The sequence below is a fragment of the Staurois parvus genome, unplaced genomic scaffold, assembly GCF_062004578.1.
Source record: "Staurois parvus isolate SC_StPar_1 unplaced genomic scaffold, SC_StPar_1.0 ptg000203l, whole genome shotgun sequence".
NCBI lineage: Eukaryota > Metazoa > Chordata > Amphibia > Anura > Ranidae > Staurois > Staurois parvus.
In genome coordinates this window covers 329,982-348,883 of record NW_028317999.1, presented here as the reverse complement: position 1 = coordinate 348,883, position 18,902 = coordinate 329,982, and the positions used below count along the sequence as shown (strand labels likewise).

At 40.5% G+C, this 18,902-nt stretch overlaps 1 protein-coding gene across 5 annotated transcripts in view; it reads left to right on the top strand.

Moving 5' to 3' along the window:
* Positions 1-18,902, top strand: part of MAPRE2 (microtubule associated protein RP/EB family member 2) — a 239,535-nt gene that overhangs the window by 154,726 nt on the left and 65,907 nt on the right. For all 5 annotated transcript variants that reach the window (XM_089678318.1, XM_089678317.1, XM_089678316.1 and 2 more), the window contains one exon: positions 10,422-10,549. In XM_089678318.1, coding sequence (XP_089534444.1) covers positions 10,429-10,549 — 121 coding nt within the window. In that variant the 5' untranslated portion in view covers positions 10,422-10,428. The remainder of the gene's footprint in view (positions 1-10,421; positions 10,550-18,902) is intronic.

Genomic DNA, 18,902 nt, shown 5'->3' with positions numbered 1-18,902 from the left:
TGGAAATCCCCATTCTGTCCTTGGATCTTAGCATGTAGGCACATGGAAAAATTCTTCAAACAAGTTCAGATTTTATTAGGGCACGGATCTTCTATTACAAATTTATCTTCAGTGCCATCTGCTGGCATGACTTTTATTAGGAAGTAACCTGAAAATATAGATATGAGAGCAATCGTGTTTTTACGCTAAGAAGGCAGAAGCTGTTAGTGGTGAGGCCCATCCTGCAATTGAATAGGGACATTATTTATTTTTTTTATAGTTAAATGGCTTTTTTTATGTATACAACAAATGCTAATCTTACATTCACTTATTGTGATAAAAATGTGTTGTGGATTTCAGACTCTCTGCATTATTAAGTAAAAAACATGAATCCGGTCTCCTTTGTGTCAATGTTTATTTCTTTCAATGTTGAGTATCAAGTTTTGGAAATGCAAGCTATGTTAGTTGACAGTTTTGCCAAGTTATGACTATAGGAATGGCTGTGGGACTTATCCAAATCTCGAATTGTCTTCCCAGCCGCTGTTATATGTTGTAATCAATTCGTATTCTTAGAAAAGATTTGCAGTGATCTGACCACATGCTTCTTTTTTTTTTATTACTGGGCAAGGGAAATGTTGGAACATTTTTGGCACTTTAAACACGATAAAGCTGAACTCCAGGCATGAAAGAAACACAAATTAATGCAGTTATTTATTTTGTTAAAATACTATTTTTAAATTCAAGTATGTGAATTAGTTCCAGACATCAGCCTTCCATACTTCTTTTGCACAGAATATGAATACTGTGCAAAGGCTTGAAAGAAGAGAAAGGGGAGACATGATTGAAACCGTTAAATACATCAAGGTGGTGAATAAAGTTCAGGATGGCAGTATTTTCAATGTGAAGCCAAAATCAAGAACATCGGGACATGACCTTAAATTAACTGGAGGGAAGCTCAAAACTAATCCCAGAAAGTACTATTTTACTGAGAGTAGTTGATGCTTGGAATAAACTGCCAGCAGAGGTAGTGAGCCATTCAACAGTAAATTGCTTCAAACCTGCTTGGGACAAGCAAAAATCTATACTCCAGCCAACCCCCCCCCCCTTTAAAAAAAAAAAAAAAAAACACAACAAAAAAACTGGCATATTCAATGGACCCCTCGGTCTTTTCTGCCGTCACTTTTCCATGTTTCTATTCAAGTCCATGACGCGGAAAGGGAACGGGGAATTGGGAATGACCCCCATCTGTCATGCTGATCTAATAGTAATTGTAGTCACTGACATGGACATGTATTGTTATGGGTCAGTGTATTAGAAAGTATTGAAGCCATTGGATAACAATGACGTTCTTGCAGCTAACATTTTCAGAAGGAGATCAGCAATAGCAGCCTTCATATCTCCCAGTACAGGTTTCCTATATTAGTTATTTATAGGTGAGGCTCGTGGGCTTAGTCAGACCCTGGCTAAGGTTGCTTAAACCACTTGCCCTCCAGAGGATTTACCTCCCTTCCTGACCAGGCCATTTTTTGCAATATGATGCTGCTTTACTTTAACAATTGCACGGTAATGTAGTGCTGTACATAAATGAAATTTATGTCGTCTTTCCCCACAAATAGAGCTTCCTTTCGGTGGTATTTGATCACCTCTGCGGTATTTATTTTTTGCGCTATAAACAAAAAAAGACCGACAAATTGGAAAAAAAAAAAACCCTTTATTTTTTACTTTTTGCTATTAAACATGTTCAACAAAAAAAATTAAAAAATCAAATTTCATCATAAATTTAGGCCAAATTGTATTCTGCTGCATGTCTTTGCTACAAAAAAAAATCCCAATACGTGTAAATTAATTGGTTTACGTGAAAGTTATAGCATCTACACATGGCGGTATATATACTGGAATTTTTTTATATTTATACTAGTAATGGTGGCGATCAGTGACTTATAGTGGGACTGCAGTGGGCATTTTGACACTGGATGGGAACTGACTAACTGCCACTGACATCCCCAGTAACAGTAATACAGTGATCCGTGCTAATAAAAAGCACTGACACTGGGCAGGAAGGGGTTAACTTTTGTGTGATCATAGGGTTAACTGTGTGCTCTGTGTGTTTCACTATGTGTGCTGTTTTACTACGGAGACATGCTGCTTTGTATTTCTGCTGTGCAGAGAAATACAAAACAGCATGTCCTTGCTGGCAGGGGAGAGACCTGTGTTGTTTACACACAGGTCTCTCCCCTGTCAGCTTTACACAGCGATCGCGGGGTGCCAGCAGGGAATCTTGATACGGGACCCGGTGATTGACATCCCTAGCTGCCAATGGTAGCGCAGGTAGGGTGGCGCGCAAGCGCACCGCATACTAGTACATTATAACAGACTTACCTGTACGTGGAGCCCTCCAGCGCTGTCACGACTCCCCGGCGCCACCATCTTCACCTGGTCTTCCTTCCGGGTTCGCAGGCTCCGGCAGTATGAATGGCCAGAGCCACCATTACGCAGCCCATGACTTACCTGTAGGTACAACCAAAAATTGTACTTTACTTACAGTTAATCACAGTAATATTTATCTACCACATTTTTTTCCAAACCATTCCTGTCCACCTGTCCAGACAATGCAGGTAGAGTTGATTGGCTTCCTCCCAAATGGGCCAAATGTGTGTATAAGTGCAATAGGAAGACATTAGATTGGGAGCTGCAGAGCAGGAACTGATGTCCATGAATTAATGTACTCTTTTCAGTGCCTAATTTATCAACACGTTTAGTCTTGGAAACAAAATGATAACCAATATTCACTTATAACACCAATTTTCATTTATTTTTATGAGTTTGAAAAAGCAGTCCTCATTTTGTTTTTTTGCAGATATATTCATAAAATATTATGACCAACAGATCTTCATTATCTTATCTATATTTCTGAATGTTGAGATAAAGATAAGCTAATCTTATAGTATTTTCAAAAAATACCCTTTTGTGATATTGTGCATCTGTCATACATTACGTGCTCTAGATCAGTAAAAGCCTTACATATTCTATTAAAATTATAGTTTCAATAAATTCAAATGTTTAAGTGTGTTATTCTTTAAAATTAGCCTATGTACCTTTTAGCTAAAGCTGTAAATACCTAGTTGATCCTTGCCAATCGTTAAAAAAATAAAGATAATTATAAACCACTTGGTATTATTGTAATTGTATGGCTTATACAACATAACTTTCTTTTTACATTGATAGGGAAAATAAATCTAGGCTATAGCTAGTGTGAAATGTTTGCTGTGACCCCACATTTATTTTAGATAATTAGCCCCTTAGAATGCAAACCCTGATGTGATGACCTGTTTATCATGTTAAAGAAACTTCTTTTCAGAAAAATGTCAGCCCAGACAATATCGATGCCTGCCTCTGAAAATGATAGTTGCTTGTCTGTCATGCTAACCCAATGGCTTCATATCTTAGGATCAGTTAGTGAATTCAATGTGAGATCAGAAAGACCTGATCTGTAAATTTGTTTCAGATTACTGGCACAAGTATTGAATCCATGGGATTCCAAATATATCGGCCGCCGAAAATTATCAGCCGAAAATAGGGTCATCTGTGTTTTGCCGATAATGGCTTTTTTTTATCAAAGCCATAGTGTTTTTCAAAAAGTAATTAAAGGAAAACAGATACGTTAAAGACCACATACTTACTTTTAACTGGTTTTTACTGTGAAGTATTCATTGTGCAGGATTTAGGCTACTTGCTCACTTGTATGAAAATGTACTCACCGCTGCTTAACACCAAGTTGCCTTAGCCAATATTGAAGCTATTAATGCAGCTCCCAGTTGCTGCCAATCAATGTATAAGTATCATAGAGATGCACATTTCCTTGTAATCATAGAATTGCTTTATTGGTCACAATTAAAAGGTTACATTAGTGGACCCAGTGCTTACGCATTTCAGGCCTGAATGGGCTATGACTAAGGCTCATTTAGGGCTGAAATGTGTACAGTGCCACTGTACAATACTTATACATATTCACTTCTCCGTGAGCCCAGGCTATGAGTCTGCTTCTTTCTCCCAGTGGGCTTTGAGGAAAATTTGGCTTTCATACTTTTCAGGCATTAGCCCATCATTTTATATTTTATGTATAGATAGTAGAAATGTTATGTGTGAGCTTTATGGGTGTGGATGTTTACCCACAATGAGAGCCGGAATGAATGATTAAATGGGGAGCTGTTTGGATGAACCTGACCTTTTCTTTGACAGTCATAGCTTATAATCAAAGAGGGCCATAATAACCAACATTCATGAACTATGGCTGTTTTTCCTATTGATGTACAGTAAATGGTTATCCAATTCTCCGGCTTTTATAAGCATCCCTTTAGTTTCCAGAATGGACAAGCTGCTTCCCACCAAACTCTGAGTAGATTTTGCCACTATGGTGTCCGTTTATGAACCAGCGGTAATAGATCGCTGCTCAGTTCTCCGGCATTCTTGGAGAACACAGTTCTCCTGTGAATGCCTTTTTATGAAGCGGTGTAGATCAGTTCTCCGAACAAAGGGAGAACGATCTACAAACGCTGGAAAACGGCTGATTTTACTATAATCTCGCGAGATTACAGTAAAAGATCAGTTTACTAAACAGAGGTAAATTATCACTGTTTAGTTTGCGGTTCCTCCGATTCTCCAGCTCTGGGCTGGAGAATCTGGAGGGAGAACACAGATCTCCAGCGAAGAACTGAACAGCGAAGATCTCCTGAGTGTCATAAACTGTGAATGACCAGAGAAAAGCTGCGATCCTCTGAATCGCAGCTATTCTCTGTGTCATAAACGGACACCTATATTGTATTTGAAAGTCAATGGATTTGTCATAGAATTTGCTGGTGATCTTATGTGACTATTATTGCCCGCATTTTTGGGTCTTTTTGCCCTGCTAGTGCAAATTATTAGTAAAGATGGAAGTTATGCTTTAATATAATAATGCAACATAAAAAAACCTTACGGTATCCCATACATGTCCAAGCAACGTTCAGACAATTTTGTGTGCTCATGAACAGTAGATGTGCTCATTATTAGTTCTAGAGCTTATCCAGCATACTGGAAATTCTGTGGAACCAATTTAGGATTAATCCCATTTTCCAAACAAAAAGCAACAGTCTACTAACTGCCTGTGTGCTGTGATCATTCACTGGGAAAGTCGAAGAATATTGGTGTCAGGTTCTACAGCTTCAAGATAGCATGTGTTTATTTTACCACCCGCCATTGTATGGAAGAGATCTTTGAAGTCTTATTGTTTTAAACAGCTACACCCCTTGTGAATTATATCTTGCCAGAAATGTTAATAGGAAATGTTCTGAGATTACAATTCAGGTTGTATACGGTGTTGTAGTATACAGTCAAATTGTCCTGTAGGTTTTTCATGGTGTTATCTCTGTCTGATTTCACCTGCAGATATCTAGACAGTGTAAAGGTTGAACATTATCTTTACTCTCATCTCAAAGTTCACTGCACTTATTTCTAGTTTTCATATGCTATCTACATGGACATAAAGGTGTGTTTACTCATCTGTGTGCATGTGAGAAATAGATTACAGTTTTTGGAAAATGTATGACCAGCTACCCGCAATACCTCTTGTGACTCCTGACCCTCCAAGAATGGGGAATGTTTCCATATCATGTAAAACATTCTCCCTGGAATTCATAAAGATTGGCAAAGACAGATTGTGCAGAGTGTCTGTCATGTGTTGTAAAAGTGGTGACGAATGCACCAAATCCTTGTACCTGTCTAGAGTTTGTACTTGAATTTGGCTCATGCAGAACCAATTTTAGAATGCGTTTGGGACACTTTCGCAAAACCTGTCTGAACCAATTTTTCTCTGTACACCAAAAGAGAGTTGGTTTTAAATAGCTCCACTTTTACATTTGGTGTATTCAATGCGACACAGCGTTAAAGTGGTGCATTTAAGAACTACCTGAATTTGGTGCACGAGCCGTTGTCGGAGCCAAAAGTGTCGCAAATGCTTAATAAATTTGGCACAATACAGTAACAAGAGGGATTAATGCCAGAAAAGTGACCCAGCAGCTTTATTGAAGGCCCCTGTAGACCTAGCTCTGGCTGGAATTCACCCTTATTTCAGCAGAAGCATCAACAGTTTGTTGTAATCAGAAGTAATTCGTAGTTGTGTGAGACATTTTTGTGTCCGATAAGTGTTAACAAGGCAGACCCAGGTTTAAAGGATAAGTTCACTTTTTGTAACATGTTACACCCATATTCAGGGTGTAACGTAACTGTAGCACCAGCCCCCACACCCCCCGTTGTGATAGCTAGCTGGGGATCTCTCCCCCCTCCCCAGCTGTAATTAAAAAAAAAAAAAAAATGCATCCATCATTCACAGATTTCTGTGATTGGGAAGCTACAAGTACCAACAACCTTTGCAACTGTCAGCTTGTAGTTCTCAATGAACTGCCATGGGGCTGTTAGGCGCTCTAGGTAGTTCATTGTCTCTTCCCATCAGTGTGTATCTGCCAGCCCGTACGAGGTATGAGCAGACAGATACACAGACAGTGTGCAGGAGTCCTGCATGGCACCCGTGATCAGTGTGTGTGTGTGTGTAGTTCTTTACATGCTCCAAGTAAAATATACAAAAATAAATGCAGATTTTTTTTACATGCAAGAACATGTACATTTTATTTATTTATTTTTTAAAAAGGAGAACTTCTCCTTTGTTGCATTGGTGTTCATAAGTGTTAGAGGGAACATATAAAGACAGAAATAAGGATGCTGCCATTTTTGTTACTAAAGATGCAAGGTTCAGAGCTGTCATCCTGGTCTTGGCTCTATCCACCTAGTGAGACACTGACTTGGGATAGACATGCAGTTCCTCTTTCATGCATTGTTAGTGCTTTGTGGCGACAGAACAGTCTTGTTGGGAGAGTGGCAGTTAAGTCAACCTGTAAACTCAAGACCTTTTAGTAGACATCCTACAACCAATTCTCTCTCCTCCATGATCTTTACTGTACAGCCTTTCAAGCTTCAGTCCATGTCCCTATGCATATGCGCAAGGCAACCTCCATTCTTTTCAATGGAAAGTCCAACCTCAGCCGGACAGTCTAACACCACCAGTGTCCAGGACTTCTGTGTTAATTTTACCACTTTCACCGATTTGATGTCCTTTTTTGTGTTAATTTTTCTAAGGAGCCCTCAACCTTCCTTTTTTTTTTTTTTTTTTTTTTTTCACACTGTTGTGTTTCTTTACTGTTTCTTTACTTTCACGCTGTGTTTATTCTATGGATTGTGGCTCTGAGAGTTTTTTGTTATTCAGCAGTCTGAGAGCTGACTTTTGATTAGTATGGACACACCCCTGGCTCTTATTCAATCATCATTGTGCTCAGAGTCCAAGGCCAATGTATTGGTATTCCTTTTTGTCTTTCATTACATTTAATAGATCTTTAAGGATAATTTCACCTTTTATAATAAAAGAAAATAATAAATGAACACCTTTTTTGCAGTTAAGAAAAATGTGCATTTATTATTTTATTTACACTAGAGCCTGTAAAGCATTGCACCTGTGATCAGAAGATCGCTGTGCCATGCCAGGCTCCTGTAGACATACCATATACGGGCAGGCAGTTACTGAATTGCAGGAAGAATCAGTAAACAAAGACCTTTCACCAGTGCCCTTGCAGTTTATTGAGAATTACAAGTTGTTAGCCAGAACTCTGTGAATGAATGATGGGACCGTGTGGGCTGATCCCTGTACAGCCATGCTGTTTTTAAATTCTGACAGCGCATGCGGGGAGATCCCCCACCCACTGTCAAAGGGGAAATGCATATAGATACGGGTGGAACATGTAACGTGTTCCAAAGGTGAACCTAGCCCTTAGGTCCACTTCTTTGAGGAGCAGTTTTTTGGGGGGATGGCCTTTTATGTCAATATACTGTAGGTTTGATTTATTCAGGTAATAGTATATCTAGTCATAATTATTTATATTCAGCTGGACTTGTTCTATAATGTTGAAGATGTTTCACCATTCATCCAAGTAGCTTCTTCCTCAGCTCATTAGAGCTATAAAAAGATGGCCAACCATGAGGGCTGAACAAAGAAAGATGTTTCAGGATATTGCTGCTGGTATATATTGTCTGTTAGGATCAGAGGTATAGATTCTAATATAAACAAAACAATAGTTTTTAATGATGGTCAACAATCAAGATGCTGGTGTTGACCATCTCGTGCTGTAACATCCAGTGACCAGTTGAATCAGGTCAATGCACTTCACTGTGTGTATCTGTGATTCTTTATTAACAACCACACCACTACATCATATAGCAGAATAGGGGGGAATGGCATTGCGTAATCTGGGCTTGATGGCTGGAATTGCTTGTTAACTACATCAGGCCTGTTACTGGTAGACTCTTCAACTCATATTTGATTCTCTACCTGTCATCCGCAGGGAATCAGATGGTAGGTTATGTTTTGTTCTGTAAGTAGGGAAAAGTCCCACTATATAATCTGCAAAACTCTTGAAGGTACATACAGGGGCGGACTGACCATTTGGAAACTCGGGCACTGCCTGAGGGCCCAAGGTCAGTAGGGGGCCCCATGAGATAACCCCTGGTACCTTTTTCATAGGCTTTTTTCAGTTTGGGCAAGGACACAGGGGCCCCATGAGTTGTTAGTCCGCCCCTGGGTACATAACATTCTGTTTGAGTAGGAGATCATCATATACAGGTAGCCATGTGATAACTCAACATTAGCCCAGGACAACAAACTGAGTAGGTTGCGATAATACCTGTAACCAATACGGGATCATAAGGATCCAAATTAGGCCCCCATCCTCACCAGGAGACTTAGTTGATAGTACTAGGCTGTACAGCAATCTACAGCACTATTACAAAAAGAAGATGAAAATAAAAGAAGAGCGCAAGGAAGGAAAATAGCAGGAATAGGGACAGATGAAGGATCCCGGGTACTGTAAATCCCCAGACATTACAAGTTTTAAGGTCAATGTGCATTAATGTGCCTATGGGCCCCAGACTTTTTCAAAGCGGCTATTCGTGTCCTTAATAATACTCATAATCCTCTCAAGGGACATAATCCAGAAAACTTTTTCCGTACTTGAGAGACGGGAACTGAGGTCGTCTTCCATGATTTAGCAACAGTTAGTTTAGCCACCAAGAAAACAAAGAAGCCCAACTGCTGAGTGGATTGAGATATCTTCTCCAGTGAATAATTTTCATTAATCTATTTTTTAATGCAGGCAGTGTAATTTGACTTCATATCGGCCTCTTTGGTGGCCCTATAGAGCAGAGTTTAGACTGAGAATGGTAGAAGTTACAAAAGGAGGGAATCAGTCTATATGCTGATAGGAGGAGGAAGCAGATTGACAGAGAGATGCGCTTATGGGTGTGCAGTTTCTCATTCTTTGTCAAGCCACAGGCTGTGGTGGGTAAGAGGCCTGTAATCATTACTTAAAGTAGTTGTAAACCCTCACATATACTAAGTGAAGTGAATAGCCTCAGGTGATACATAGAGGTGAAAAAACTCCTCCTACATAAGTTTTACTTGTCTATCTGTAGTCTTCTCTTTTTTACTTCCTTTGAAAAGTGCTGATTTTAGATAAAATCCTCCTGCAGTTAGAGCTCTGTGAGAGCTGATTGGAGGAAAGGACCAACCCCTCCCCCCCCCCCCCCCCCACCCCACCCCACACACACACACACACACTTTAACTGCAATAAATAAGAATAGAAAAATCAAGTCTTCTGCCGTGCCAGACAGGGTTGTGCTGTGTGTCCCGCATTGTGCAGTAAAATTTATAAACATGACTTTTTGTTTAATACAAAGTTTTGTTTTTCTTTTTTTTAATTTGATACATTTCCATTTTAGACATACAGCATGTGGTCATACTTGCTCATATAATATGCAGACTTTATTAGCGCAACATGGTGATTGTGCTTTACTGCCCTTTTCAGTCATAGAGCTAATTACTCTCCACAGTCACTGAGCAAATGTGATAATTATATAGTCTGACACTGTGATACTACTTGAAGGACATTTAAATGTTTAGAAGACATGTCATTGTGAGAATATGAGAATGGAAAAATGTATTATGCTATTATTGTAAAAAATAAATGCAATATAATTTCCATTTATTCTATTTTGGTATAAATGAATGAGCTGTTTGCCCTTTGTTATCTTTTGAAGCACTTGTTGCAAGGATTTTTCAATCTGCTGGAAAAAAAATAGATCTCTGTGTGACTGGGCACTATAAAAATGCCTTTTAGTGCATCCACATTTAAGTAGACTAGATGTTGTGAGTCCTGGCTTTCTGGTGATATGATCATTGATGGGCCAAACCCTTAGTACCTGTCCTTTATAGGGAGAGATCTGCCTGTCTGTGCAGGCTTTAGCTTTAGATGATAATGTTGCACTTATGCAGTCTTTGGTCTTAATGATGTGTTTTTCTTTGCAGCTGGGGAATGGCGGTCAACGTGTATTCTACCTCGATAACCCAGGAGACTATGAGCAGACATGACATCATTGCATGGGTCAATGACATATTGTGTTTAAACTACACAAAGGTTGAGCAGCTTTGTTCAGGTATGATATACTGTGCATATGATCAATATTGTTATACACTGGATTGCTTGTAAACATTATAAATGTTTATTTTCATTAAACATATTGCTTTTACCATGCCTGTGATTCACACCATGCTGTTTTATTAGAAAACACATCATGGGAAATTCAGGAGAATGTTTTAAACTTATTACTAGCATAGTTAATTATGTTTCACAATTTATTTAGCTAAACCAAGTAATGTATGTTCAAATTGCTAACAGAAACTGTGATAATAGTGAATACAAATGTTACAAAAATATACATATTGTTTCAGTATTCAAAAATTCATGTTACCGGATGTTCTTAACAGCTTACAATGAATGCATTTAAATAAAGAAAAAATACAAGGAGTTTAGATACATGTATAATTATTTACATTGTAGATTGGAAAAGAAAGAAAATAATTCACTAAAGAGAGGCTTAGAATCTCAAGGCAACTTTAAAGTGACGCTCCACCCAAAAGGGGATGTTCAGCTTTCGTCCCCCACACCCATATTAGGTGCACCGAGCAGCTGCTGCATGTTTCTCTTTGAGAACTGATGATATAGCTCTTGCAATCATTGTAATGTCTTCTGTCAGTGGGCACTCCTACACACTGCTGATTGTAAATGTACACATCTGCACATGCCTAACGAAGGGTTCCTGCAGGGCCCCGAAAAAATTGCACGTGTTCTGTTATGATGTGATCTTTCTGCTATAAAAGTTTTTTGGGCAACACTTGAAGATCCTTGGTGTGCCGGTGAATATGTGCGCACATCTGGAAAAGGACTGTTATTTTTTTTTTCTTTATCATAACTTTTGGAACTTATGTTATCTTAAGGACAATCACCAGCTGCACATAGCCTAGTATCCTATCACCTTACTTTTATTTTAAGCACAGAAGCCAGCTAAATGCTTTGATACGGTGGAAGCTATTTCAGTGGAGCATGTTTAAAATTTGGCAAACGTGATATGAAGTGAAGGAATCGGGTCAGAGTTAGGTTTGACATGCAGTATTTAGTCTATCACAGCAGAAAGCCATGCGGGAAGTTACTGTAGTCTACACTCAATTATTTTCGTCTCAACTCTCAGTGTAAGGTTAAATGAGAATCTGTTAGTAAAATATAATTATCCAACTAGTAAATTGTTAATGATAACAAATGATAGACTGCCTAAACTAGCACTCCCCACCCTACAACTTCGAAAAAATGTGTGTGGACTTGTAACCAACAAAGTAGAATGCCTGAAAAGGGGAAATGTCTCATGTTTTCCCAGATTGCAAATGTGTGTGTGTACTCAAGGCAGATATAAAAAAAAATCATGCATCTCTGTATACATTATGTACTATTAAATGTATACATTTTAAATGTAAGCAGTGCAAGTCCCTGTGAATTTGATCTGGTATTATTTCGTAGTCCATGCGCAACAGAGCTCAGGCTGGGAGAGATAGAAACCGCAGAAGGAGCTAATCAGTTCTGTTATTGTGTCTATATGCTAACAAGGAACTTGCTGATTGGAGGAGAGAGTAGAGTGACAGAGAAATTAGCTCAGTCTACTTCTCATTTCACTGCCCAGTTATTCGTTTTTTTTGTGTGGATTTTAGTCTTGAAGTAAACACACACCTACAAGCACAAAAATACTCAGACATTCTACTTGTTGAGTACACCTAAAACAGATCCGGTTCAGCCAGTGTTAATTCCAGCACTCAGTTAAGTAATTATCAATATTTGTTCCTTTGTCCTGCATGGAGAAACATTGCCGGTGTTGGACACTTTTGCTCATAAATGGAAATCTTTAGATGTTTTTCCAAAATGTCCTTCTCTCCATGTGCTTGGTATCTGGTGATTTAATTAATGTTGTGTGCATTTTTTCATAACTTCTCTGACTGAGGCTTTACTGGATTTACGTCATTTGTTTCTGTGCTATTCCAGGCTACCTGTATATGCAGCGAACAGATTGTTATCCGATGAATAACAAAGGAGGTGTTTTTGTTGTGCTTAGTCCTGTTCAAATCTGTGCAGTGGTTGTTGAGCTAACATGGTCGACAGCTTGCCCCCCTTCACCCACCGCTGTCTGGCCATGTTGCTCACAAGGAGACAAATGTAAAATTAGATCTGACTCACCATGCAGGAAGAGAGGGGGTGTGATAGACAGTGCATACAGGAGAGCCTGCACCAGCCCTGCCACTGCCTCCTCTGAAAGCTGCCTGGAAGGAATATCTACAACTCTGACATGTAAACTTCTAGCCTTGTGCCACTTTTGCTTTTCTCTGATATCTTCCTTGTACTGAATGGAAAGACTGGGCCTAGACCTGCTTTCCAGCTATGAGCTATTCAGGGGAGAGAGACTAGAGTAGTAGCTAGTGGCTTGAAGGCACAGTCATTCACAAAAACACAAACCCACAACAGCACATGCTGGCTACTTCTGTAGTCAGCATTCCCCTGAATAGCAGGTGGGTGGGACTGGACTCAGTTGTCCAATAGAGACTACAGTAGTAGCTAGCATGTGTTGTGTTCCCTTCTCTGGTGCACTGTCTTTCAGAACAGCACAACCCATCCACTACTAATCTAGTCTGTTCCCCCTGGCTTGTGGGTCTGGGCTCTTTCTTTCATTTCACTACAATGAAGTTGGCACAGGAGAACAGAAGAGGCTCAGGGCTGCAAGATTACAGGCCAAAGCCACAGAATAAAGAAGCGAGAGGACTTCATGACTTCATTGATCATAAATTGGGCTATAGCCTGGAGTATTGCTACAGAGCAAACAGAGATAATACTTAATTTTGTTTCAAATTACTGCACTGATTTGAACAGGACTATGTGCACTTGGTCCCCTGAGTGATTCAACAAGGATATTCATCATCTGCAATATTTCTTCATTAACAACTTAGTCAGATAATATACACTGGAGTGCCTGAAAATCCTTTGAATCTGTCTGTATCATGCTGTATCATTCTGGTTGTCAGCGCAGAGAAGGCTCTTTTTCATTGGAGTTATGTGTTTTATTGGTTTAGCATTCCAGGTCATATTGAGAATGTAGAATAGCCTGCAATGTCCCTTCATTGAGATGTGGGTGGTATTGCTAAAAGGAAAACTGCCACTGTATCAGTGTTAGGGAAAAATTGTTGTTGGGTCATTAGTGGGGGTCCCCCATGGGTGCATTTAAAGTGGTTTGGCTCCCACTGCTGTCAATCACAGCCAGTCAGCCAATGAGGAGAGAGAGGGGGCAGGGTCAAGTCACAGCTCCATGTGTGAATGGACACATGGAGCAGCAGGTGCCCCCATAGCAAGCTGCTTGCTGTGGGGGCACCTAATAGGAGGGAAGGGCCAGGAGAGCCTTCGGGGGACCCAAGAAGAGGAGGATCCAGGCTGCTCTGTGCAAAACCACTGCGCACAGCAGGTAAGCATAACATGTTTGCCATTAAAAAAAACAAACAAACAAAAAACGTTAGAATCGCTTTAACCGCTTCCCAACCGCCCTATAGCAGAAATACTGCTACATGGTGGCAGGGGTGCGCAAAATCGCGCACACACACATATATATATATATATTGCATTTGCATTTCCTGGTAGGGGGCGCGCATGAGCCCAACCCACGCCGCCATCTGCAGCTGTCAATCACCGGTTTCCTCACTGTCAGCTCGGGCACACTGCACACAGCCATCCAAAGCAGTGTGATTACAGTGAAGCACACTGACACAGCCCCCTAGTAAAACACACCCTGCACACAGTTAACCCTTTGATTGCCCCTCAGGTTAACCCCTTCCTGCCCAGTGCCATTATTACAGTGTCAGTGCTTTTTTTTTTTTTTAGCACTGATCACCGTATTGGTGTCACTGGATATGTTCGTGACAATTAGTCAGTTTCCCCCATTGTCAGACTGTCCGCCGCAGTCCCGCTATGAGCCGCTGATTGCCGCCATTACTAGTAAAAATTAAAAAAAAATCCCAGTGTATATATACCGCCATTTGTAAACGCTATAACTTTCCCGTAAACCAATTCATTTACATGTATTGGGATTTTTTTAGCAAAGACATGTAGCAGAATACATTTTGGTGTCAATTTAAGACAAAATTTGATTTTTAGAATTTTTTTTTTAATAGCAAAAAGTAAAAAATATTTTTTTTTTCTCAAAATTGTCGGTCTTTTTTTTTAGCGCAAAAATTAAAAACGCACAGGCGATCAAATACCACCTAAAGAAAGCTCAATTTGGGTGCAGCGTTGCATGACTGCACAATTTTCAGTTAAAGTAACACAACACCATAACGCAACAAAATGGCCTGGTCAGGAAAGGGGGGTAAATCCTCAGGAGGGCAATTGGTTACCTAAACAAAACCATACCTAGACATGTTCATGTTGTGGGCATATTTATAAAGCAGTGAATGTGACTTCAGGTGAATCGATCACTGAAATTTAACACACGCATACGAGGAAGTTACACCTACAGTGAGTGTTTGGTGAGTGTTGCATCACTGCTTTATTATTATACCCCAGAAGTCAGTGGTGGTCAACGTTCCTGATATGGGGGGGGGCTGACCTCGTCAAAGGCCTGCAATATTCTGTGTCAGAGAAAGCAGACATGCAACAGAATATGGTCAAGGACTATGGACATGATACAAAAGATGGTCATAGAACCCAGGGGATGCAGCATTGTCCTCTGCTCTCGTACAGCTCTCCTACTACAAGTCTCATTTCACTTCCTTTTGTTGTCACAGGGAGCTGGCTGGCTGTTCCTGGTTCATGCAGTCAGCCCCCCAGTGACACTGCATCAGATCTCGCGCATGAGCATACAGAGATCTGGAGCCATGTCTGATTACATATTGTTCCATGAATTGTAGAAGGCAATGCCTTCTGGGATACTGACCTCACATAACCCAGGAGGCTTTACTTTCCACCATTCATAGAATAGCATGTAAACAGACACAGCACCATATTTTTGCTTGTGCTTGTGCAAGGTCAGGAGCCACGTCTGTTTACATGAATGAAAAGTGGAATAACTGCCTCTTGAAATATGTGACGTTGGTATGCCAGGAGGCTGCAGGAAGAGAGTGAAATGCCATTTTTGCTTAGGTCAGAATGTAGGCAGGGGCGGGTCCAGTGGTATAAAAAAACAGTGAATAAAAAAAGTTGTCTTTTTTGTTTAAAATGTGGAGAGGGGTGGATTAGAATGCTGAAAAGTTTTTATATGCTAGTGAAGGTCAGCTTTAAGTTAGATGTTGTGTCAATAGTATTAATATTTTTATGGCTAGACCCATAACTGGCACTAATGGCTGAAATATAATCGTATCTTTTCAACTCTTTGTCGTAAAACTCCCCATCTGTGGCTAATGAACGCTTATTTCTGCTGAATTAGTTTACACAAGCATTCTTCTGTTCGGAATGTGCACATTCCACTGACACCCTGCTTTCCAATACAGCCATACGGCCTGTAACTGAACCTTACTGTAAGAAGTGATGTGACCCGAGGTTTTTCTGACACTGCAGATGTCCAGCAAGCACAGCAGTTACATATGGTGCAGTGAATAGGAAGGAACTTCCCTGTGAATATTTGTCATTTTTGCTGTGTTATAAAGCAGGGTGTGGTAATAAAGTGTAATTAAGCCTAATCCAGACTGTTCACAGTGGAATTTATAAATCTAAATGTGATGCACAGTTTTCCCATTAATTCTGTGGTATACTGTCTTGTAGTGTTCTGGTAAACATATCTGAGGAAAGCCTACATCCTTTATAGTGGTAGCAAGTGCAGAAGTGGTTGGAGCACAGCCAGTACCTCAGGCAGATCTTGGCTGCATGCTAGGTACAAATGAAAAAAACAAATGGTGGCTTTGTGAGAACAGGTCCTGCTAGTTAAAACGGAGTTCCACTCACCCTGAAAAAAAATAAGTCAGCAGCTACAAAAACTGTAGCTGCAGACTTTTAAAAAAACAGCCACTTACCTGTCCCTCAGTCCCGTGGTGTGTCCCCTGCAGCCTGTTTCACCGGCTGTCCTGTATACCAGGAGGCCGGTATCTTCAGTGTGCACCTGGCTGTGATAGCTTGCGGCTTCACAGCCGGGTACCCACTACGCATGCGCGAGTAGCACTGCCCTTCACGAATGGTCCTGTAGTCTTCTGAGACTTGTCATGTGTCCCAAAAGACTACAGGGAGGACATGTTCAGTTTCCAATCACCTAGGCGATTGTACCAGAACCTGTCAAATTCGGGTACCCGCTCCCCCGCCCCCCAAAGGTGCCAATCCTTAATGGGGAGCAGTCCTTAAAGCGGAACTTCCCCTTTTGGGAGGAGCTCCGCTTTAAAACTGAGCTCTATTCTCCAAACATACATTATTCACACATCACACACACTAATGTAAAACCGGGCATACAAGACACCTTAAAAGCAAGTATTGCAACTAATTTAGGATTTCTTATGATGTTCCTGCCAGGTAAAAGTTATCTAGAGAGGGATAATGAGTACTTCTGGAGAAGCTATAACATATCAGAAAAACACTGTATTACTTAGAGTGGTTATAAAGCCTAAGCATTTTTTACCGTAATGCATTCTTTGCATTAACACCTTCCCGCCCGGCCTATAGCAGATTGATGGCCGGGCGGGACACTCGCCGTTGTAACTGGGCATCATATGACGTCCTGTCAAAACGAGCCGCTCACGCGGCTGTGGGGCCACGCAGCGGCGCAATCTGTCAACGGCTGTATCCACGGGACACAGCCGATGACATATTCCTACAGTGGCCTGTTGCCAGTGTCATGTGACCACTGTGACCAATCCCAGCAATTGTATACAATGGATGGCTTCCTGTCAAGCCATCCATGTATACAATTATGTTGCTAGCTGTGACTGGTCAAGGCAGTCACATGATACAGACAGGGCCAATCACAGTCCACCTGTATCATGTGATCAGCTTTGCCCAATCACAGCTAATCACAACAAAAGACTGAATGAATCAGTTTCATTCAGTAACAATGATTACAAATATCAATGAAATACATTGGTATTAGCAATCATAATGTGTTAAAAAAAAAAAAAAAAAAATCCTGATCACTTGCCTAGAGTATTTAAATGTTACTATGGTAACACTGTATTTCTTTTGTCACAGTGTGCTGAAAAATAAAATAGTGAAAAAATGTAATAATAAATTTAAAACACAAATTCTATTATTGTTATTAATATTATTTTCACCAAATGTAGCAGAATACATTTTTACCTTAATTTATGAAGAAATGTTATTTATTTGCAAAAGTTTATAACGGAAACGAAGAAAAGTACATTTTTTTCAAACGTTTCAGGTGTTTTTTGTTTTATTTAACAAAAAATAAAAAACTCAGCGGCGATTAAATACCACCAAAAGAAAGCTCTATTTGTGTGAAAAAAATGATAAAAATTTCATATGGGTATAGTGTTGCATGACCGCGCAATTGTCATTCAAATGTCAACAGCGCTGAAAGCTGAAAATTAGCCTTGGCAGGAAGGGGATATAAGTGCCCGGTATTGAAGTGGTTAAGGTAAAAAATGTTTAGGCATCGGTATTGGCCCCTCACCCCCATTATACGTACCTGAGTCCTCAATCAATCCAGCGCTGTGCACGTCTGCAGCTCTTCTCTCACCTCACTTCCGGGTCTCACACTTTGCTGGGCTACCGTCAATGGATGCAGACAACAGGGCTCAGGAATGAGCCCGCACAAGTGCCCCCATAGGAAGTGGGCTTCCTATGGGGCACTGGACAGAGAGGAGGAGTCAGGGGCACTGGCGGGAGACCTGAGATGAGCATTGGGGCCGCTCTGTGCAATTCCATAAGCAAGTAAGTATGAACCTGTTCGTTATTTTTTAAAAAAACTTTTACAACCACTTTAATGGTTTCCTGTTCTGTTTATTTCAGGTACTTGTATAGCGCCATCAATTTACGCAGCGCTTTACACATATATATTGCACATTCACATCAGTCCCTAACCCTCAAGGGGTGTACAATCTAAGGTCCCTAACTTACATTTATACATACACATATTAGGGCCAATTTAGACCGGATCCAATTAACCTACCAGCATGTCTTTGGAGTGTGGGAGGAAACCGGAGTACCCGTAGGAAACCCACACAGGCACAGGGAGAGCATGCAAACTCCAGGCAGATGGTGCCGTGGCTGGGATTCGAACCAACAACCCTAGTACTGCCAGGCGGAAGTGCTAACCATTTAACCACTGTGCTGTTGAGCCATCTCCCACTGTGCACAGCACCCAATCATCACCTAGGTTAAGAATAGATTTATGGCAGCTCCTAGCCCTATGGAGATTTAACATCCTCTTTCTGTGTGAGATATTTGCCTGTCTGTGGTCACTCTAAGGCTGGCCATACACATGACAGTTT